The sequence below is a fragment of the Urocitellus parryii genome, chromosome 3 (assembly GCF_045843805.1).
Source record: "Urocitellus parryii isolate mUroPar1 chromosome 3, mUroPar1.hap1, whole genome shotgun sequence".
Classification (NCBI taxonomy): domain Eukaryota; kingdom Metazoa; phylum Chordata; class Mammalia; order Rodentia; family Sciuridae; genus Urocitellus; species Urocitellus parryii.
In genome coordinates, this window is record NC_135533.1 from 190615725 (window position 1) to 190640283 (window position 24559).

Here is a 24559-nt window from a genome sequence, read left to right on the forward strand (position 1 = left end):
TCTTATATGATTCAAGGATGGTACTCAAAAACAACTATGTAACTTCTATGAACCAACAGCCTCCTTCAGCATACTTTCCTGGTTAGTCAATAAACTGCACAAGGGGAAAGACTACCTGAAGGGCCAGGCAGGCACCATCTGGTCAACAAAAAACAGAATAAAAAGTGATCCTAGGAGCTGGGGTTGTGACTCAGTGGTAGAACGCTTGCCTAGCACATGTGAAACACTGGGTTCGATCCTCAGCACCGCATAAAAATAAATAAAATAAACAACTACAACTAAAATATATATATATGTATATATTTATATTTTAAAAAGTGACCCTAAATCAGAAAATGCCTGTTACTTCAGTATGATTTCCAGAAAGAAATGTTACATATTTCTCTATTTTATTAGTAAGTACCAGACAGTATTACTACTGAATGTCTATGTTTTTAAAAGAACACTGGAAAGGAAGAGGATAAGAAAAGAAAAAACTTACTGCATTGGCACGTTGATCCCAGTCATGTTTGTCATCTGACAAAATTTCCCTAATTTTATTTAATGTTTCTTCAAGTTCTCGACTAGAATAGATCTTAAAGAAAAGATTCAGAATTTTAACAATATTTCTTACCATGAACAATATCAAAATTATGCCCTGATGTTTAAAGTGTTTTTTCATATAATTAAGATGTTTTGTTTTTCTTCCTTGTTAACTCTTGCAATTTCTCACCTCATGAATAACTTCAAATATACTCTTAAAATGCTTTGTAATTTAAAAACAAGATGCAAATGTACAAGAATTAAGATAAATGCAAAAATTGCACTCATATACTATCAAATAACATTGTTGAAAGACATGTTTTGAGTTAGTTTTGCTATTCTCTGTTGTGACAGACTAGCTAATATAGCTACATGGGTTTTTTTTTCCACTGAAACCAAGTGACTAACAAGTAACTATATATTCACTATGATCTCATTCATATGACAAATATTCACATAACAGGAACATATTAAGCTAAGCACTAGGAAAACTCTGATAAGTAAAAACAAACAAAATGTTTCATGTCTTTGCCTTATGGGCCTTAAAATCTATAGTCAGGGAGATTTAAATATTAATCAAATAACATAAATATGAAATAACAAATAATAGGCACCACAATGCCACGAAAATCTACATAGTTTTTTCCTGACCTAGTAAAGTCAAACTTGAGCTGAGAGTTAAAGGATGAGTAAACAACACTTGCAAAGAGTGAATAGCATGCACAAAGGTTCTTCAGCAGAAAGAAACTGAAAGAAGTCCATAGTACAGGAGTAAAGAGTGGAAAAAGGACTAGTAGAAGAGCCATTAAGCCATTCCTAAGTCAAGCATGCATAGAATCCTTGTACTAGTTAAGGTTCAGAGGTGGGCATGTGATTTATATCTGCTTAGTCAGAATGAATTCTACAAGTTTTACTGGAACAACTGGAAAATGGCAAGTAGCAAAGGTGTGAGGCTAGAACAGTTGTAGCCATGTTGCTAACCATGAAGGAAGGCAATGTAGAGGAATCAGAAATGAGACTTGAAGAGAGAAAAAAAACCTGGTAAATAATATATGAGTCTCTTCATCAAATAGTTCTACTTGTATCTTTTACTCTCAACAACAATTAAATTCCCTTTTAGAGAGAGAGAAAAAAACACACAAATGGTAGAAAAGCATGAGATTAGGTTGAAGAAACAGATGTGGGGATAACATTGTTAGACTAGGATTCCTGGAAATTGTTGAGCTAGCTCTTTACTGCCTCCCACCTCCTCTTCACAATAGGACTCTGCTCTTTTCCAGAAAAAAAGAAAAAGGTTCCTCTGCCACCCCTAATCTTATTATAATGTACTGCTCTAGAATACAAAGCAAAGTTCATCTTCTCTCAACAGGAAAATAAAGAGACAAAAATTTTTACTTCAGTAAGGGGTACATAATTTTCTTTAAACATTCCTTTGGGGAATATATAATAAAAAGAAGTTTGTAGACCACTAAGTTAGGAATCTTTTGTAGTAGGTGATTCCCAGATTTCTAATTTTTCTAGTTGACTGAGTAATGGTTTTCATATAAAGAACACTGAAATTTTCAACTTAAGTTTTGAGGGGAGATTATGATTCCAATTTCAGACAGGTGAAGTTTCAATGCCTCTGAGACCCATGAAATGAGATGTCAATCTCAATCATAGTGGATAAATGTTTTTGGTGCTCAAGAGATGCCTGGCTGGGAGATAAAAACCTGGTGTTATCTACATAAATGTGAGCACCAAAGTCATAGGTTTCAAAGAAGTAACACAGCAAGAACATGGAGAGTGAAAAGAGAAGGCTCAAAAGTAACTCGTAAGAAATTCCAATACTCAATGGCCAAGTAGAGAAGCTGTGTTTACATAGGAAAAAGATGAAGTGGACAAAGTTAGAGGAGGGGAAAAAAAAGGAAGAATACTGTATCACATTCACTACAACAAAACATGGATGCAGTCAACCATGTTAAATGCTGTTAGAAGATGGGGGTGGGGGACAGTAAATAAAAGAATTTGATTTTCAAGAAAAAAAAAGAATTTAATTTTGGTGCCATAATTGAACTACTCAAGATTGGTTTCAATGGAGGATAAAATTTTAAAATACCACATATGGACAACTCTTCTGAAAAGACTTATTAAATGAACAAAAATAACAATATCTGGAAGATATGGAATCCAATACGATTTCTATAAATCTTTCATGGCAGTGAGGATCAAAGGCAGGGCCTCACACATGCTAGATGAACACTCCACCACCAAATTATATACCCTGGCCCAGACTTTTTTTTTTTTCTTCCAGACGATTTTTTTTTTTTTAAATTAAGAAACCCACCCATGTTTAATGAATAGTAAGAAGGTTTTAAAAAAGAGAAAGAGCATGGGCTTGGTGATTGTGCAAATGTGTTAAGAAAAGTAGGAAATAACAAATTTTGGAATAAAGGTAGAGGTACTAGCCTTTGGAGAAAGAAGGAGGGACTCTCTGGTCCTGGAGCAAAAGAACAGGAGTTCTGCTGCAGGTAAGGAAATAGGCAGAAATATGGAATTACTACTTAAACGTAAGGAAAGAGACAAAGTCATACACAGAGGAGAGCTAGATAGCCTTTAGTGGTTAAAGACACAGAAACACATCCAATAGCCAAGGAAAGCAGAGGAATAATTTAATATAGCCAGGAAGTCAGATTGTTGTGGGCTCACTTTATGTGAATTTCACTAGAAATCATGTGGCTTTCTCCAAAACCACTGTTTCTGGGCTATGAGCATAGAAAAAAAAATATATAAGTGGAGGATCATCCAGAGTTGTACTTTTACAAAATGGGTATTTTAAAAAAATCTAAGAAGCAAGGGATTTCAATATATTATGTGCAAATTTACTGCAAGAAACTCCAGAATCAAATCTTAGATGAGAAGAAAAGTAGAAGTGAGAGATGATTGAGAGTGAGTAGAAAAGACAATGGACCAAAGATACTCAATATCATGGAGAAGTAGTTGTCAAGAGTACTTGGAAAGAGTATGGAGATTAGGATCATTAGGGAAATGTTTTAATTAATGACTCTGGAAACATAGCAATAACATTCAGGTGACATCAAAATCCAATATTTGTCTATAAAGTGGATAACTAAGATGAAGGTATAGAGAAGGTCCAGAAACTCCTGGGTCATCCAAGTTGAAATTAAGTCATCAGAATGTGTCAAACTTTAGTATGATAATAATGGCAATAGCTAACGTGGTTACCATATACACTATTTACATTGTAATATTTAATCCTCTTTAACAACCCCCGGAGTATGTAATATTAATTTCTAATTTAGGATGAGGAAACTGAAATACAAAGGATTAAGAAATCTGTTCAAGGTTACACAGCTAGTGTGGGAGAGCTGGGATTCAAATCTAGGAAACAGTGGAATGTTGTCCAAATTATAAGGAAGCTGGACAAAGAACATGAGCCTCATATAAGTGGGTGTAGGAATAATAATCACCAAGAGACAATGAAGAAATCAAGCATAATTAACTTGTTATCAATTATTAAGGACACATGAGTAAAGAAAAATAAAAAGACTTTAAAGAGTTTTAAGAAAAGAAACCAAATTTTCATTAAGGTAAGATCATTGAGGGTCAATGACAGACAGGAAGTTTCTGTTTATGAAACAGATATTCCAGAAGGCACAATGAAAGGTATGGAGCAGCTGGGGATGGCAAAGCATCAACTACAAGGATCCAAGGGGTAATTGTGAAATAATTTTTCTTTTCTAAAAGGTGAGTAGCCCTTGACTTTAGTATACTATGATATTACCATTCTGACAAGAATATACTGAACAAGGAAAAATGTTCAGTTCCAAGTAAATTTTACCATTTTTTCCTATAACACAAATCCTTGCCTTACATGAAAGGTCTGTAAAATATAAGGGGGGGGCTGTTTTCCTATTCTCTAAAAATGGGGAAAAATTTCAATAAAAAAACAAAATACTCTTAAAGACATTTTTAAAGCTTTCCCACAACTTCTTAAGATCTTAAATAGCTTAAGGACAACTTTTTGTTTCAAAGGGTAAATATATGCAGTGAAAAGTAGTTTGCAAATAAAGCAATGTGAAATATTCTCAAAAAGAACGTTCAGCGTCTACACCCATCATGCTGGAAAAAAAAAATACTCTGAGTGACATCAAGTGTTGGCAAGGATGTAAAGAAATGGGAATTATCAAACTTTTCTCATAGGAGTTTTAGCTGGTAAAAAGAATCCTACAGAGTAATATCTAGTAAAGTTGAAAGACTATAACCACACAATTTCCTCCTTGTGTTTACACCCTACAGAAACTCCTACAATCAAGACCACAGTTTAAAAAGAACCTTCAATGAAGTAGGATATGTACTAGCAAAAAGTTATTAAGACTTAAATATCCATCAACAGAAAGGATAAATGAACTGTGATATATTCGGGCAATAGACTATCATCTATCAATTCAAATGAATGAAACAGAATCACAAATTTTAAGTTGTGGAAAAATATTTTTAAACTTTTGAATAAAAAGGCTATACCAATGTAATGCACAATATAATATTTTTGTATCTTAAAAAAATGGAAATAATACTCTCAATTATAACAAGTATGTCCACTCTACTTCAGTAGCTTCTATGTGAACATATTTCAAAGTTTTTAGTCAACAAATCTCCAACATTTTCTGGGCTCAAATCTTGTCAGCATTAAAAAAAAAAAATCACTAATTTTGTCAATATGAGTATTTCTTTTTGAAGCATTTTCATTCTTATATAATCATTTCTCTTAACTTTATCCTTTTCCTTTTTGGTTCCATGAGTAACTTTGGTTTTCTTACTTTCATTCTATTTCAATAAAAGGGAATATTAAACAATTAAATTAATTCAAGAATGTGAACTTTAAGTTAGACATTATAATGTAATATGACTCAATAATATGGATTCCATTTTATTTCAGTCTTACCGGGGAGTGGAAAACAACTTGAAAATCTAATTATACCAATAAATAATAGCTTTGTACTAAGTCAAATATATAATTTATATAGTCATTTAAGGAAAAAATGATTTTTAAAAAGGGACAAAACAAATGACATGAACAAGCAAATAGGCTATATTCAGGGAGAGAGCCAATTCACAGGTAGCTTTACCTGAATAGAAGGGACATCTGTAAAAGCTTTTATAAAATCATCTTCATCAACTGCTCCAGCACCTCCTTCTTTCGAAGCACCTGCTAATTAAAAGGAAATCAATTTCCTAAGGTTCATTTTTAAGCATTTTAGCACTAGGGACAACATGAAAAATTTATGCCTTTGATCTGAACAAAGGCATAATTTTGAGGGATATTCCAATTTATAAGAAATCATTAAAAAAAGAAAACCTCCACTTTTCAAAAAGTCAAAGTACATGGAAATAGCTAATTAACTCTCTAAAAGGAACTAGGCTAGACTGGTTAGATAAAATGCAAATTACTAAAGCAGAGGGCCCCAACCCCACATCTCTCATTCAGTGCATTAGCAAGGACACAAATACTATAAAAGAATGAACATCTTAAAAACTGAAGAGCAACTTAATACCATCAGTAAATGATGGCATATAAGTAAGACACAGGACCTGTGTATGGTCCTATGGTCACAAAAGCATATGGAAAAAAATGAGAGTCCTAAAATTAAATTATACAGATAAAACTTCCTTTATTGTATGTATTAAATTTTAAAAGGAAACAATAGGTATAGCAATTATTTAAGAGCCAGTAATTAAGGTATTAGCTTTCCAAATTTATTCTTCTTTTAGATGCCAAGCCTAGCATTCACCAAACCCTTATTTTTCAGTTGTTCCTAATGATTTCTGTTAAGCTCTTGCCAGAGACTGGAAGCTGAAAGAAGAAGGAATCTGCTCCCTTCTGAACACTTCCTGTTCTTGTCAGTAAAACTCTAGTTACTCTGGCAGAGATCTGAAGTATAGGTAGCATTCCTAAATCAGCTCACTGAAGCCATCAAAGACAGTACCTGCTCCTTAGACACATGAGTTCCAGATCACCAGAGAGTCCCTCCTCTAAGTCCCTACGTTTTTGTTTGTTTTTGAGATGCGGTGTCACCGAACTGGTCTTAAACTCCTGGTCTCAAGTGATCTTGTGTCAAAATACTTCAAGTCTCAATTGCTAGAACTACAGTGCATGTCACCCACACCTGGCTTTAAGCCTCTAAATTTTAATAATTCTAACATCCTCCATTTTGTTCCTCCAGTCCTGAGCATGGTATCTGCTTCATGTAATTGCTATCTTCATATTTTAGTGTTTTCTTTTCACATTTTTAAGTCATCGATAGCCATTTAACAATTCTTTATATAGGTTGAGTGTCCCTAACCTGAAATCTTGAAATCTGAATGTTCTAAAATCTGAAATTTTTTACTAACATGATGCCACAAGTAAAAATTCTACACCATTAAATTCTGTTGCATGAACAAAAGCATTTAAAATATTGTATAAAATTACCTTCAGACTTTGAGTATAAGGTGTATATAAAACATAAATGAATTTTATGTTGACATAGGTCTCAACCCCCATTATCTTCTTACGTATATTCAAATATTCCAAAATACACAAAATACAAAATATTAAAAAAAATTCTGGTCCAAGCATTTTTGTATAAGGGATACTCAACCTTTATTAAATACTTTGTAAAAATAACTGGTGTTATTTTCTCTTTCCTAACTGAATCTACAACTAAAAAATAAATATTTTTTTTAAAAAGTAATAGCAATTAGATTAATAAAAGAGGAACTAATTCATGCTTGCTACAGAATAGTTCAATAATAAATTTAATATTTTAAAATTTCTAGATATTAAAAAGCCCAATGAAAACTAAAGTACTCTCAATTCCATCTCCATAATCAAATCAGTTTTTGTAGCTAACAGGTTAACTAAAAATTTAAATCATATATTGTACACTTTAAAACAGATTATTTTTAACTTGTCAATTTAAAAAGTCCCAAAATAATAGATGCGAAAGTCATGAGAAATTAAAGTCAAAGGTGGCTGAATATAAAATTAATATATAAAAATCAATTTTATTTTTTGGTCTGGGGATGTGGCTCAAGCGGTAGCGCGCTCGCGTGGCATGCGGGTAGCCCGGGTTCGATCCTCAGCACCACATACCAAAAAAAAAAAAAAAAGATGTGTCCGTTGATAACTGGAAAATTAATATTAAAAAAATTCTCTCTCTCTTTTAAAAAAATCAATTTTATTTCTAAGCAGTGGCAACAAAATTATAAACTTTAAATTGGAAAAATACTTAGGTTCAATAGTAACTAATACTTTGAGGTATCTATGAATAAATTAACCAAATGAAAACAAAAGTAAAAAATTGGGTGGGGGGAGATAATATATTTTAGTGAAACATTTAGAGCACTAAAATGGAAATCAAAGAAAAAAGGACCAATGAAACAATCTATAGCCCATGCTTATAACACTTCAAACTTCAATTTACAAGTAAATGGAGGAAACACTAACATCCAAGACCAGCAATGTCAACTACAGAGCAGTCCTGGAGAAAAGAAATCAGAGGAAGCGTCATAGAAAAGGAAGATCCTGGTTGTTGCATAACATAAACATCAACTTCCCCCAGGACCAGAGTTACTAAGTAGCACACTCAGAAGGAGAGAGTATACTTTTGAACTTTGGTAGATAAAGAAAAGAAATAAATAAAAGATAAGCAATGTCTGAAACAAGACAATCCCAGAATCAGTAAAAAGACCCACAGTTAGTAAAAAAGTTGCATTTCTATAAACCAACAGAAGAGGGCATTCTTAAACTGAGAAACAACAAACCTTTCTTCCTGGCCCCACAGAATCAATCACCTGTTACTTGTAGTCCAGGAAAATCCAATGTATTATCAGAAAAAGAATACATAATCTCATGTCTATAATAGACTACAATAAGTAAACAAAATAAGAATGAAAATCTTTTATGCTGATAAAAGTATCTGCTTAAAACAAAATCCCAGCATGTGAAAAATGGAGGTACTTTGAGCAAAGGGAAGGGAGGGTAAGGAAGGTGCATGTGGGCAGGAATGATGATAGAATGAGATGGACATCATTACCCTAAGTATGTGTATGAATGCACATTTGGTATGACACTACATCATGTACAACCACAGAAATGTAAAGTTGTCCTGCAATTATGTACAATAAATCAAAATGCATTTTGCTGTCATGTATACCTAAATAAATTAATTAATTTTTAAAAACCCAACAACTTAGTAGAGTAGAAACTGTAACACAATATTCCAACATGAATCAATATAATTAAGCAGCAATTATACATATGAAAGAACAGATTAATTAGAATGTCAAAAACTCTGATAAGATATAGAAGATACCAAAGGGCAACTGGTTAAAGTCTGGAATGAAAGAAATAAATAATAAAGAAACAACTACCCAAGAGAGAATTGATATAACCTGGTTGGAATAAGAAAAGCTATAAAGATATTCTTAAGAACATTTGGGGAAATTTGAATATATAAATGACACGTGCTGAGGGGCTGGGGTTGTGGCTCAGTGGGAGAGTGCTCGCCTAGCATGCATGAGGCACTGGGTTCGATCCTCAGCACTACATAGATATAAGATATTGTGTCAACCTAAACCTAAAAAACAAACATTTTTTTTTTTAAAAAAGAAATGAAGTGCTGAAAGGGAGGTGAGCATATAGTTTAAAAATAAATTTACAGAAAATAAAAGGACTATGGAAAAGCTAAGTAATGTCACAAAGAAAATCAGACAAATCCAAATGAGGGACAACCTAAAAGACAACTGACTTCAGACTTCAAAATATCAGTATCACGGAGACAAAAGCTGGTTAGGGGATTGTTTTATAGATAATATTACAGAATTTTCTTGCGTATGAAAAAAATATTTAATATAGGTGAGCATATATCTCTATAGAAAGAATTTAGATACGGGATATCACTGGTTATAAATATAGGTGATTAGTGTTCACTGTATATCAAGTTTGTTGTAGGTTCAAAATTCTTCACAATAAAAAGTATGGGAAGGCTGGGGTTGTGTGGTGGAGCAATCACCTAGCACGTGCAGGGCGTTGGGTTTGATCCTCAACACCACACAAAAATAAATAAGGGTATTGTGTCTAACTACAACTTAAAAAAAAAAAAGTGTGGGAAACTATTCACCATAAAGCTAAAGTAGATACAATTACATCAAGAAAAAAAGAATAGAAATTCCAAAAACAGCCCAAAATATATTAGGGTAGTATTTCAATGGAGTAAAGGATGTTTTATTTAATTGCACAGACTTATTGGTCATGAATAAATAAGAAATAAATGTAAATAGTTATACTACAATTTTATATAAATTATATAAGACAAAACAAATTAAATGTAAAATAATGCTTTAGAATAAATGATGTTTTGTACTTTTGGAACCGGACAGTAGTCCTTCTTATTCAAGATAGATAATTTGGAAATCAAAAATAAAAGGATAGGGGCTGGGGTTGTAGCTCAATGGGACAATGCTTGCCTTGCACACATGAGGCACTAAGTTCTATCCTCAGCACCACATAAAAATAAATAAATTAATTAAAGATATTATGTCTATCTAAAACTTAAAAAAAAGGATAGCTATTTTACCTACCATGACAATAAAAATAGAAATATGACACGAAAACATGGCATACAGGTCTGGGGTTGTGGCTCAATGGTAGAGCACTTGTCTGACATGTGTGAGACACTGAGTTTGAATCTCAGCACTGCATATAAGTAAATGAATAAAATAAAGGTCCATCAACAACTTAAAAAAACATGATATACAGAGGAGAGACTAAGGAAATGCTTGCAACTTTAAATAGAAAATAAAAGGCCTAATACTTTAAAAAATTCTATCTTGTATTTCACAGAAGATATGTTAATTCTTACTAATGGATTTAAATATACTGAACTTCACTAGAAAACCAAATCCAGGAGAGCAGAAACATTATTTTTGTTCACTAACATTTCCCAGAGATCACAAAAGTAGAAGGACTCTAAAAGTTTTAGTTAACATTCGCTAGCTACTGGTCAAATGGATACGTGGATAGAAAAATGCATATTAAAAGAAATACCGCTTTTTAATCTGTCAAAACAGCAATAATTACAGTAGATGGGGTAGAGAGAGAAGATGGGAGGGGAGGGGAGGGATGGGGGGATAGTAGAGGATAGGAAAGGCAACAGAATACAACAGACACTAGTATGACAATATGTAAAACAGTGGATGTGTAACCGATGTGATTCTGCAATCTGTATACGGGGTAAAAATGGGAGTTCATAACCCACTTGAACCAAATGTATGAAATACGATATGTCAAGAACTATGTAATGTTTTGAACAACCAATAATAAAAATTTAAAAAAAAACAGCAATAATTAGGGCTGGGGTTGTAGTTCAGTGGTAGAGCATTTTCCTAGCATGTGTGAGGCACTTGGTTTGATTCTCAGCACTACATATAAATAAATAAATAAATAAAATAAGGGTCCATCAACAACTAAAATATACATATATATGTATATTTAAAAAATTTTAAATTAAAAAACAGGAATTAATTAATGAGGCTTTATATTCAATGCTAGAGAAGATAAAATAATGTCTTTATTTAAATTAAAAACATAAAGAGCTCCTTTTGATGAAGTAACTTTAGATGAATCTTCCACAGATGAATCTTCCACAGAATAGAAGCACCAGAATGTCAAAATATATGGAGATTTGCATTGTTTGTAATGGCAAAAAGTTGCAGACATGGGCTGGGGATGTGGCTCAAGAGGTAGCGCGCTCGCCTGGCATGTGCGGGGCGCTGGGTTCGATCCTCAAAACCACATAAAAATAAAATAAAGATATTGAGTCCACATAAAACTAAAAAATAAATATTAAAAAAAAGTTGCAGACAACTTGAATGACATTGAGGGGCATAATTTATTAAGTCATGGTGCAACAATAATGTAGAATATAGTTGCTATGGTTTGAATGTGTTCCCTAAAAGTTCATGTATTAGAAACATATTCCCAAATTCATGTTGATACCTCATTTGAGTGGTAATTATTTAAATAAGTCATGAGGAAGTGGCTCCTATTATAGGAGTTTTATAAGAGAGAGAACTGGGCACTCTCATCAGCTGAGACCCAGAAAGGCCCTCATTAGATGTCAGCACCTTGATGTTGGACCTCCCAGACTTCAGAACTATAAGAAATAAATCTCTATTCTCTGTAATTTATCCAGTCTCAGGTATTCTGTTACAGTAACAGAAAACAGACTAAAACAACTGGAGGCTCTGAGAAATAGAGGAAAATAATTTTCCTTCTTAATGGATATTCTGAGAGGGGGAAAAAAATCATGCTGCAAGATATTTACTAAACATTTAATGGGGGGGGGATGAAATCTGAGTACCTACATAAATGAACATGGAGTGATACGACATAGAAACATACATATCAAAATTGTTTGTCAAATCAACATTGTTTGTCTCAGGTTGATGAGATTAGAGAGGCAAGCTATTATTAAAGATTCTTTAAATGTATTGTTTAATAATAAGCACGGCTTTTATATTTAAAATCAAATTATGTCTCTCAATTCTTTTCATTAGTAAGAAATGGTTTTTAAACAGACAAATGATAAGTTAATGGAAATTTTTTTAAATTCACAATATGACCATTAAAAAAGGTTTATCAATTATGTTAGAATGTATGTGATAAATATAAGCCTAAGATTGTAGCTATTATTACAAGCTTTTACTTGATACTTTATACTTGATCTCTGGATCAAGTAATACTACAACTTAATTTTTTTGATCCATGTAGTTTTTCTTTATACTTGATTCAGAGTAAACTACATAGATCAAAAAAATTAAGTTACAGTATTAAAAATTATATTATTACATTTAAATTATATTATTAATTATAAGGACCAAAAATTATATGTATCAAATATAAAGAAAAATTCATCATGTGTGAGATCTTTATGAATTATCTGTCAAATCTTTTCTGAGGCAAAAATCTGGATCAATCTATATTCCTATAAAAGGCTTTACAGTTTTCTAACACCTAGATTTTAGTCAAAAAGTACAGGACCAAAATGCTAACAATAGTGGACAAATGAGCAAGTACCGCAATTACAAGTTTAAAGCCTTGAACTGCACATTCTATACGGCCTTCTCAGTGCACAACATAGAACCTTGCACACATTAAAGTCTACATAAAGCTGTATATAGAGACAATAGTTTTCCTGTGAGAAATTTGACTTTTTAATGTCAAAAAAATTGTTTGCTTATATAATTTCCTCTCTTATCAACATTCTGAATGCCTCAAAAAAATAAGCTTTGTAAAAAAACTGTCTTTGCCATTTTAGATTTTGCAGAGGAGGTAACACAAAAGCAGGGTCAAATAAAATATCAACAGCAACGACAACAAATATTCTTATATGTAGTAAGAAAGCAGACAACTTGCACTAATTTATACATTACTTACTCAAGTCGAACTAATCTTAAAACAAAAGTTAAGATAGACAGCATCAGGGCATCTTATGATGGATAGTAAATGATTGAGGATTCATAGTAATTAAAGACAGAATGGTGAGTGGTCAAACTCTAAATCTACATGGGATAAAATAACATGTATTATATGCACTATTAACTAGGAAATGACTTAGAAATGATCCAAAAGGAAGCCTCTGACAGTGGGCCAAGCACTAGGTTCCCATCTCATCCCCAGCATTCAATGTTCTGAGGCTTAGCCTGTGGATATGAGTCAGATCATCTTTAAGGACCCCTCATGGTTAAAATCTGAGTTTAGGATCTTTTCGTGTCAGTAAAAAAAAAATAAGAGGAAGAAAAAAACTAAAATACACAAACAGAAATGTTATTTGATTTTAAATAAAGCTCAAAACCAAAAAATAGGTTTACTAGTAAAAAAAAAAATTGGATTCCAGGATTCAACAAAAAAATTCTTCAGATTTATTAAGTGCATATGATTCTTGTTATGTTTATTTGTTCAAAAGAAAAAGCAGAGCGGCACACATGTGTAATCCCAGCAGCTTTGGAGGTGGAGGCAGGAGGATCACCAGTTCAGAACCAGCCTCAGCAACTCAGCAAGACCCTGTCTCTTAAATAAAATATAAAAGAAATGGGGATGTGGCTCAGTGAATAAATACCCCTGGTTCAACCCCTGGTACCAAAAGAAAGAAAGAAAGAAAAAGTAATTTGTTGTTTGCATGATGGGAAAATAATAATTTGTAGAAATACTACTGTATTTGAAATGGCAGTAATTATCTAATTATAAGAATATTTCCATGTAGTCTTTTAACATTAGATGGGAACAATGGAAAGAAAGCAGTCTGTTAACATGAATGAATGAAGGAGAGAGTAAGAAAACTTTGAGAACTGATAATCTGGTTAACTTTTCTCAAGGACTGAGATATGTATAAGCCCAAATGACAAGTGACTAACCTAAAAATCTCATATTAATTATAAAAAATGACATACTGCCATTTTTGAAAATTAAGTCAAAATAACTGGTAGACAAATAGAGATACAGCATTTAGAAGGCAATTTCAACAAGAAAATAAGCATTTCTACTTACAATGTAAAAATTATTTGTTAAATATTTCCAAATATTCTATTTTTCTGGGAATCATACATACTAGCTAAACCTTAAAATGACCATATAGGGATTTTAATAATTTCTACAGATTATAATCTCAGAGGTAAAGGACCTAGAAGATTCCTATTTACCAACAGAGATAAGTGTGGCAGCCATATAGCAAAATGATTCTTGTGCTTTGCCCACTTATTAGATGGGTGACTCCTAGGAAGTTACTTCTCCAAATTTCAGTTTGCTCATTAGGATAATAAAATATCTAACCCCTTAAATAAGACAATGTATATAAAAGAACACTCATTTTTTTAAAACTGTTAACTAAAACACAAGAGAAATGTAAGTATTTTAAATAATCAGGTATCTTAAGCAATTGTAATCCAAACCATTGAGCAAAGAAAGGAAAATATGTTCATCTAAATTCCTACAATGAAGTTAACAAATGCTATTCAGGAAATGGACTATTAAAGAGAATTTGTTTTATGCCATTTTAATTAAACACAATGGTAATACTTTTGATGTTCACATAATATGGGTTTTTTTAAGCAATGATATATTGGTTTGGCTCTACCACAATCTTTATTTCAATTCTCCTTGGCTTACAGGCTACAGAATTACAGTATGACTAGAATAGGACAGCACACCAAGGCCAGAGGACAAAGCAAACTGACACATACTACAGATTATACATAGGTATTACTAGCTTTATTTAGGGTGCTTTGCTTAAAATAGCACATATCTCTTTTATGTATATTAAATTCTAAAACTTCTAAAATAGGTTTAGTCAGGATTTTAAAGAAGCTCATTTTACTTTTATTTGGTAATTTCACCAAAGAAGATATGTCAAACTCAGTAGGGCTGTAACCAGAAAACAGATAACTCATATAAAGAGAGAAAGCAACCTTCAAGTATTCAAAAGTATCATGTTAACAAATAATTCCATGAATTCCAAGGAGGCAGATTTTAATGTAACATAAAAAAGAAATTATCCAGAACTGAAATGGGTTTATAACCTTTCTGGAAAATACTTTTCCAAATTCTAAAAATTCCTGCATCTTCTGATCACAAACTTTAGAAACTTATACCAAGTAAATGATTGAGATGATACATAAAAGAATAATCGCACAGTTAATAAAAGCAGAAAAGTCTGAAGACAACCTAGATGTGATGTAGCAATGAATAATTTTCAATAATTAAGAGAATGAGAAAATGCTTAGGGTAAAATAGAAAATAGAAAAAACAGTACTGAAAATGATATAATGAATAATGTTAAATTTGTTCTCCCAAATATTTATTTGTATATGTAAAAATAACTGGAAAAGCAATTATGAAGTACATGGAAGAAAGTACAACATAATTTCCAGCTGATTATGTCTATATGTATTGGTACAGCGGTGGTTGTATGCTGAATTTTAATCCAGAACATATCTATCATGATTTTTATGAAAGACCAGATACCCAAATTCCAGTCTAATTCAAAGATTCTGCAACTCTAAGAAAACTTATTACAACTAATTTAAAAATCAATAAGTCTATGTCAATACCAGAAAATCTAAAGTTGAAATTTCAAAGTAAGACAGCCAAGAATGGCATTAATTTCAGAAACAACATCAATATCCTCTGGCTAGTAGCTCTTTTCTTGGATAGAAAAATGGGCAGAGGACCTAAATGAGCTGTGTCAAACAAAAGAAACAAGAATGAATCTCCAACTGCCAAAAAAGAGGAGGCAGCATAAGAAGAAAAAGGAGAAATGAACAAAAATTTTTCATTTATTATTACTGAAAGGGCCACTGCCTAGATGGATGGTAAATCTGTGAGTGATTAGTGACAACAAATAAGAAAACTACTAATATTTTTATATCTGATAGAACTACAGTTTACAGAACAGGGGACATTCAGAAACTCATTATTAAAAATTGAATTATATTCATTTGATTAGTACCATAATTTAGAGACCTGTGTGGGAGTTTAACTATCATATCAATTTTCACCTAAGACATTAAGCCATGAAAAAACAAAACTAATTATAAACCACTAGTCCAGATTCTCAAAAATGTTAACTACTATCACCATGTATTTTATATATTTACCTATTTTAAGTGAAATAAGACAAGTTTCACAAATTATATCATAAGTAAAATTCCATAATTCAAAATCAAGAAAAACATATTTCCCTTGTAATGAGTGAAGACAGCCATTTGTTACAAAAGGAAGAAACCACTAAATGCCATGTATTTTTTTTTTTTTACTAGAGATAGGTAATAATGCCTAATACAAAATACCTTGTAAGGATATCATAAGTAATGTTTAGATAAGAACACAATTCTATAACTGCAAAACAAGATAATTAAAATTTTAAGGTGTTAAGTTACTCAAAATATTCTGAGAAACAGGTAAGACATTTTAATTTCACAGGTCATTTATTTGCTTTTATACACACACACACACACACACACACACACACACACACACACACACATTTATACATACCATACCATCTTTCTAGCTAGTTACATTACACATCAGGGAGTTAAAGAAAGTTAAAATGAAATACTATGATAGTTTCTCTATATTTAGAATACCATATGACTTACAAAAAAATATTGGGTTGTACTGAAAGATTAAAGAAGGGTGACTCATATAGAACCTGGTCAAAACATACAGTTTTTATTTTTTCTTTTCTTTTTAATCAAAGTACTATAAACAAAAAGAGAAAACATAAAAATCCTCAAGACCATGTTTTTCCCATCAGGTATTATAAATAAGGAGGTACCTGTTTTCCCAAGATATAATTGAAACACATTTATTTTTTAAAATAATAGATTAGTGTTCCTTTAGTGTTAATATTTATCCTATTCTTTTATATTCATTGCATAAGAATAATCCAGCAGAAACTAACATCTGAAAGGTACTAGGCTTTCTAATTAGCATATGAAAAATACCATTTAAAATTTTAAAGAAAGGCAACATGCTAAGAACAGTTCTATGAACAGTTCACAACGAATATGTTCAATGAACATACTATGTGCTGTACAATTCATAAAACCTGCTTTATTCCTATTTATTATTATCTAATCCATAAGTCATTTTTTGAGAAAATTTTACTTGACCACCACCCATTTCCTATTGTGACAAGTGATTCAGTAATCAATATCTTCAACCATTTTTTAAATATTGAGGTATTTAAGACTTACTACCTAGACAAATGTGTAAATTCATTACATAATGCAGCATTTTATAAATGAAACAGCTATAGTATAATAAAATTAATAGCCAAATTCTAAAAAAAACCTCTCTCCTTTAACACACACACACACACACACACGTTCCTAGAATCTTTCCTTCTAAAAATGGCATCTAGAAAATAAATACCATCAAGAAAACACTAATTCACACGTTCTTATAGGAAATAACAATATACAATATTTTAACATTTCAAAAAGGTAGCATATTATGTGTGTTGCAACGGACTCCCCAAATCTGCAATAGTGCTGCAATCATGAATAAACATATTCCTCCGAAGTTCTAACTATGTGGGGCCATATCAAGGGCATGGAGCATGCACATCAGATTCGAAATGGATTTACATTACCTCCAACCTTAGGGCCACCTGCTGAACCAGGCTTCCTTGCACTGTTGACAGGATTACCGGATGTTTTAGGTGCAGGAACCTTGAAGGCTGAAGCAGCTGATGATGGCCTATTTCCATCCACTGATTCCTCATCATCAAAGCTTTTATCTACACAAAGCATTAGAAAAATGTATTTTAAGGAAATTAAGCTTTGTTCCATTTTTCATAAGTCTCAAAAATCAAATAATGCCATATATAAAATCATAACTTTGATAAGATATATAATACAAAACCAAGGTCTTCTGAATAAGCATGAATATACTGGTTAACACATATGAAAAAAAAACTAAAATTTAAAATCAAATGCAGTATTATAAATTTTCCTACCTGAATGAATTAAGGCAAAAGACAAGCATTAACTCTAAGAGCAGTAAGAAGCATTTTTCATTTTTTTGCTACTCATACAATCATTTTCTGCCAGCTCCTCCCATAGTGCATCTTCCAGCACGCCCTGCCTTATTCCTTATACCCAGATTCTGCAACTTACAATCACAGATCCTCTTGCAAATCAGTCGCCTCATTCCTCTGAAAGCTCTTAATTTCCCTCACCCTAGGATGCTCCCAATAGTTCACATGGCCAAATACAGTAAATTCGATACTAATCAAGGATTCTATCAAAAATAGATAGAAACAACCACAGAACCACCACTGAGGTTTGTGCCGGCATTTTTCTTTCTCTTCCCTGCCCTAGGTGCTGTAACAGCCAATCAGCTACAAGGTGACATCATCTTATGGCTGCTACTGCCAGATGAAAGGTAAAAATTCTCCATGCATCTAAAAAAATTCTCTATGCATCTGCAATCTTTATTATATTCAAAATTTTAAAGGCAATTAATACTAATAGTTTATGTGTCTAAGTTTTCTTTTACTTAATTCACATATGAATTTACATAAATAGAAAAATATGGTTTTATGCAATATTCATTGTGCTGAGGTGCTTATGATTGCATCAGTAAAACATGGGCTATAACAGCTCATTACTGTACATAATTAACTCCATAATCTCACAATTTGCTGTCTGTATAGGCCACAGAAACCAAACTGAACAATTTGTTTTCATAAATGATTCTCTAATATTCTACAAGGCTCCTTTGAGAATATAATGACCACACTAGTATCATCTTCTTATATACAAATGAAACAGCTCAAGACCACCTCCTCCACCCCCAAAAGAACAAACAACAACAACAACAAAAAAAAAATCACAAGATATATTCAGTTTTACTCTTCTGAGGAAACGGTTTTCTCTAGGACCCTGCACAAACCAACTATGACAAACAAGATGGGCGAGGCAGAAAAGCAGCTTCACCACAAGCTTCAGATCAATATGCCAGAATCTCCTTCCTTTCAACCTGTTCTCCTTACCTGTAAGATACCCAACCACCCAGAATGAAATCATCCAGATGAAGGGGTATTATCTGTACAACTATTAAATACATTTTAAAGAAAATATCTCAAACAAGTTTTAAGACTTATTTATTGGGGTGGGGGGGACAAAAGAATCAAAGACACCCTAACATAAAGCCACATTTCATTTCAGTGTTTTTCTTAAATAACACAATTTATAGAAAAAAAGAGTATATTCTAGTTAAAAAATAATTGTTTTAGTATAAAACAATTAAGAAATCAGTTTAGATAAAGTAATGGATTTAAAACCTATGCTTTACATAGATTGTTCTGTTAAGAACATCAATAACAATTTCAAATAAAATTTTTTGCCACCATTATTTAAAAAATGCAGCTAAGAAAGAGTAGACACAAAAATTTACAGAAAGTTAGGCACTGAAACACACAGTAGACAGAAGTTCCCATGGAAACAGTGTTCTGTTCCTGTACACACACAAGAATTGAAGAGTAAATGTCCCTACCATTTTTAAAAAATTAACTCTTAATATTCCCGAAACTACTGAGAGATTAATTTTTAGCTTTTTAATCAAAATAGAGTCCAGTATACAGATCTGGAGTTTGCAGTTCAATGAATTTTCATAAAATAAACATGTCAGCATAATCATTGTCCAGATTAATATATTACCTGTATCATGAAAACACTTATGAGACCCCTAAAAGTCATTATTTTCTAACAAAACTACTAGTTTTGAATTCTACAGCAACAGTTGGTTTTGCTCACTTATAAACTTTATATAAAAGGAATCATACAATTTGCACTCAGGTATCCAGTTTCTTTTCACTAGAAGTTGGAAAGTATGTTTAGCAGATTCATTGCTTAAAGTTCTCGAGTGTATGAACACGCCACAATTTATTAATATCTATTCTGCTGATAGACACTTGGGTTTTTGCCAATTGGAAGTTATTATAAAATGGTATTCCTAAGAGATGAGCAAACAAAGTTAAAAGGTTCTAAGGATTTTGCATTATTGGGGAAGTAGTAAACACAGTACAGGTTGAGCATCCCTAATCTAAAAACTGAAATCTGACATGCTCCAAAATTTAACACTTTTTGAAAGACAACATGATGCTCCAACAATTTTAGATTTTGGGGCATTCTGAATTTTGGGATTACAGATGCAACTGATATCTGCAAATATTTTTTTTAAATACAAAATTTGAAACACTTCTGGTCCCAAACATTTCAGATAAGGGATGCTCAATATGCAGTTGATTTTAGATTATAATAAATCAAAGATGCTACATCATAAAACCTAGCTAGGACAGTGTTCCTAAAAATGTGGTCTCCAGGCCAGTAGTTGGGCATCACCAGCAGTTTGTTAGAAATGTAAATTCTTGGGCCCCAGCCCAATTCTGAAGATGCAGCCCAGAAATCTGCCTATTAAGAAGCCTTCCTGGGCTCAGGTTGTAGCTCAGCGGTAAAGCACTCACCTAGCACATGTGAAGAGGCCTTAGGTTCGATCCTCAGCATCACATATAGATAGATAGATAGATAGATAGATGTATTATGTCCAACTACAACTATTAAAAAAAGAAGTCTTCCTGAAGATTCTTCAGTTTAAGAAACACTATTACAGCAGGGTTGGTGGACTTTTCCATAAAGGATCAGAGAACAAATAAGTTGGGTTTTGCAATTCATGTACATTATGATCTTTCTATGATACATGACATGTAAACAAATAGCTGTGGCTGTGTTTCAATATAATTTTATGTACAAAAACATGAGGACAGCTGGATTTGATCTGCAAGCAACAGTTTGCCAATCCTTGCTATGAGATGAGCAATAAAAGAAGGGTAAATACATATATAAATAATATAGAAGAAAAAGAGTATATTAAAAATATCTGGTTTACTGGGGCTAGGAATGTGGCTCAAGTGGTAGCGCGCTCGCCTGGCATGTGTGCGGCCGAGGTTCGATCCTCATCACCCCTTACAAACAAAGATGTTGTGTCTGCCGAAAACTAAAAAATGAATATTAAAAAATTCTCTCTCTCCCTCTCCCTCTCACTTTCTCTCTCAAAAAAAAAAAATCTGGTTTACTAAAAAGAAGCAGGAATGGAGACAAAATACAAAAATAAAATGGTAAGTATAAAACCATATACACCAATAATTACCTTAAATGTAAATGAAGTAAATAGTAGAAGTAAAAGATCAAAACTGAATATCTTAAAAATAGATGGCTTCATTGAAATATTTCACAGTTACATAAAGGTTAAAAGTAAAATGAGAAAGGTAGATATTGGTAAACACCAACCAAAAAAAAAAAAAAAAAAGCTGGTTTCAAACAAAGCAGGCTTAAAAAGCATTACCAGAGAAATACAGACATTTAGTAATGGTAAAGGAGTCAACTGGACAGAAAGAAGGAACTTTAAATATTTATGTAACCATTAATACAACTTCATATATAATAAAAGGAAAAACAAGGTCTGGGGATGTAGCTCAATGGCAAAGCATCTGCCTAACATGCATAAAGCCCTGGGTTTGATCCTCAGGATCACAATCAAACCAATCACTAAATCAATCAATCAGTCAGTGGAACATCTACAAGCATGAAAATAAGTTTTGCCCACTGCCAATAAGGTTATATATTCTTTTAACCACAAATCAATGGAATTCATAAAACTCATTCATCATCATAAGACTTCAAATTAAAAAGTTTGTTTTATAATTTATCTAGAAGCCATAAATATTCTGGGTTTCATTTTTTCCCCCTAAACTATAATAAAATAGCAGAACAAATCCCAATTATTTTCTTTATAGCAGAAATTACTTCCCAATAAAGTCATAAAGCTGATTTTTGGAAATTTCTTCTTCTTCTTCTTTTTTTTTTTTTTTTTTTTTTGTGGGGTGGGGGAAATACCAGGAATTGAGCTCAGGGGCACTCAACCACTGAGCCACATCCCCAGACCTATTTTGTATTTTATTTAGAGACAGGGTCTCACTGAGTTGCTTAGCGCCTTGCTTTTGCTGAGGCTGGCTTTGAACTGGAGATCCTCCTGACTTAGCCTCCCGAGCCTCTGGAATTTTCTTGTTTATGCAGTAACCCCATTACCTATAACAATCCATGGATAATTGTCACAATCAACTCTTTTTCCTGATTCTCACCTTTGTCTCCAAGAGTTTTTTTCTGGCACAGCATTCTTTTTTTTTTTTTTTAAATATTTATTTATTTATTAGTTATTGGCGGACACAACATCTTTGTTGGTATGTGGTGCTGAGGATCGAACCCGGGCCGCACGAGGTAGCAAGGCGAGCGTGCTACCTCTTGAGCCACATCCCCAGCCCCTGGCACAGCATTCTGATTTGAACAAAGTCACATCATATTGCGCTCAAAATTCTCTGATGACTCCATTAAAAGGCCTATCAGGACTCTAAAATCTTAGATATCACATAAGTCTCTCCAACCTCATCACCTACTTTCTTTCTCCAACCTCATCTCCTATTTGCTCCCTCCCATTCAACCCTACTAGTTTCTTTGCTGGTACCCACATCAGGTCAGGGCCTTTTGGCTTGTTTCTTCTGCTTAGAATGCTCTTTCTATAGCCCTGTTTCCCAATCCACACTATTCACTCACCATATTCATGTCTTTATTCATCTGTCACCTTCCAACACCTTGATACTCTGATCTACCTCTGCTTCTCTGCTTCATTTAGTTTACCCAGCATTTACTATCTACATATTTCATTAATTTTATTTGCATTTCTTTCCCCACTAAAATATATAATCTAAGAGGGGGGATCATTTGTGTATTTTGCCTAGTGCTATATCTTCCCTACGTGGAATAATGCCTAGAATAGCACATCACACTGGATAAGATACATGACTTTAAGAACCTTAAAAGCAATAATTGGGGCTGGGGTTGTGGCTCAGTGGTACAGTGCTTGCCTGGTATGTGTGAGGCACTGAGTTCAATTCTCAGAACTGCATGTAAATAAATAAATAAAAATAAAGGCCCATTGACAATGAAAAAACAAAAGTTGAAAGCAACTATGTTTGATAAGATAGTTAAGAAATACAAGGATAAACCTAGTACATTAAAACTTCTATTTTGAAGGCTATGTGGGGAAAAGGGAACAGAAATCAAAACCCACATAAGATGCAGAGTCAAAAGCTGGTACACCACATGACTCTACCCTCAAAGTTAAAGTGAAACATAAGAAAGCCTTTATTTTCCTATAGTCTTCTTTTCAAACTTTTCTCAAAAGAGAGCAGCAGGGAAATGAATAAAAACAAATGCTTGGGCAATCCAGACACTCAAGTTCTTGAACTCTTGAGCTCAGACTGGTAGTATTTCCAAGCAAGAGTCAAAGCAAAAGCAAAATTTCCACAAAAGATGGTTTCTGGTCTCAAATTATTACCACAACTTTCTATAGGTCACCAGGCACAAAGGAAATATGACACAATGAACATTTAGAAGGAAACAGATATTAGGAATAGACCTATATAAAATCTTAAGTGTCTGTTGTCAAACTCAGACTAACAAAATACCTAGACTTGCTTACTGGGAAAATTTTAATATAATTTAGAGGATCAGAAAAATAAAAAGTGACAGATTTTTTTAAAAATCAAATAGAACTTCTAAAAATGAAAATATAGTAAATGAAATTTAAATTATCTGGGAAGGCATAACAGCTAATTAGATATAGCTTAAGGAATCATTAATAAATAGGAAGATAAATCAGAAGATACCATCTACGGTATATATTAGTAGATGCTCTACTAGCTACTGAAGGATCACACAACAAAAGCAAACTGTAAATTATGACTACCTTGATGACTTGCGTTCTTATTACAATGTTTCAAAAAAAAAGAATAGTATGGTTAAGTGCAAAAGTAGAACAAGACAAGCACACTTTAGGGCTGGGGTTGTGGCTCAGTGGTAGAGAGCTGGCATAGAACATGTGAGGTACTGCACTTAATCCTCAGCACCATATAAAAATAAATAAATTAAAAATTTTAAAAAGGATAAGCACATTAAAAGCATAAGCACATTTCTAAGGATAGAAACTAATAAAGTGAATAGGCTCGGGTGCTATTTACATGATGAAGATGGAAAAGGAGGAGAAAAGATGGAGAATGAGAGAAATGGATAGAGATGGAGAAGGAATATGAGGAGGAGCAGATGATAGAAACAGAAGAGGCAGAAATGGAGGAGGTGGAAGAGATAGAAAAAGAGAATGAGTACATGGAGGAAAAAATGGAGAAGAGGAACTGAAGGGAAAGGGGAGGCTAAGGAAGAATAGTAGAAGAATACCTCTTCTGGATCCTTGAGTACTATTTCCCAAACTTTGAATTAATTCTTTGTAACCTAGTAAAAAGAAGCTCTTTAGGGCTGGGATTGTGACTCAGCAGAAGAGTGCTTGCCTCGCACATGTGAGGTGATGGGTTCAATC

General features: G+C 32.8%; 1 protein-coding gene across 11 annotated transcripts in view; it reads right to left on the minus strand.

Moving 5' to 3' along the window:
- Clasp2 (cytoplasmic linker associated protein 2) overlaps window positions 1-24559 on the minus strand; it is a 204091-nt gene that overhangs the window by 111531 nt on the left and 68001 nt on the right. For 5 of the 11 annotated variants that reach the window (XM_077796259.1, XM_077796257.1, XM_077796255.1 and 2 more), the window contains exons 8-10: window positions 17721-17867; window positions 5652-5734; window positions 482-574 (exon numbers count right to left, since the gene is read on the minus strand). In XM_077796259.1, coding sequence (XP_077652385.1) covers window positions 482-574; window positions 5652-5734; window positions 17721-17867 — 323 coding nt within the window. The remainder of the gene's footprint in view (window positions 1-481; window positions 575-5651; window positions 5735-17720; window positions 17868-24559) is intronic. The other 6 variants (XM_077796260.1, XM_077796258.1, XM_026406650.2 and 3 more) reach the window with 2 other exon arrangements.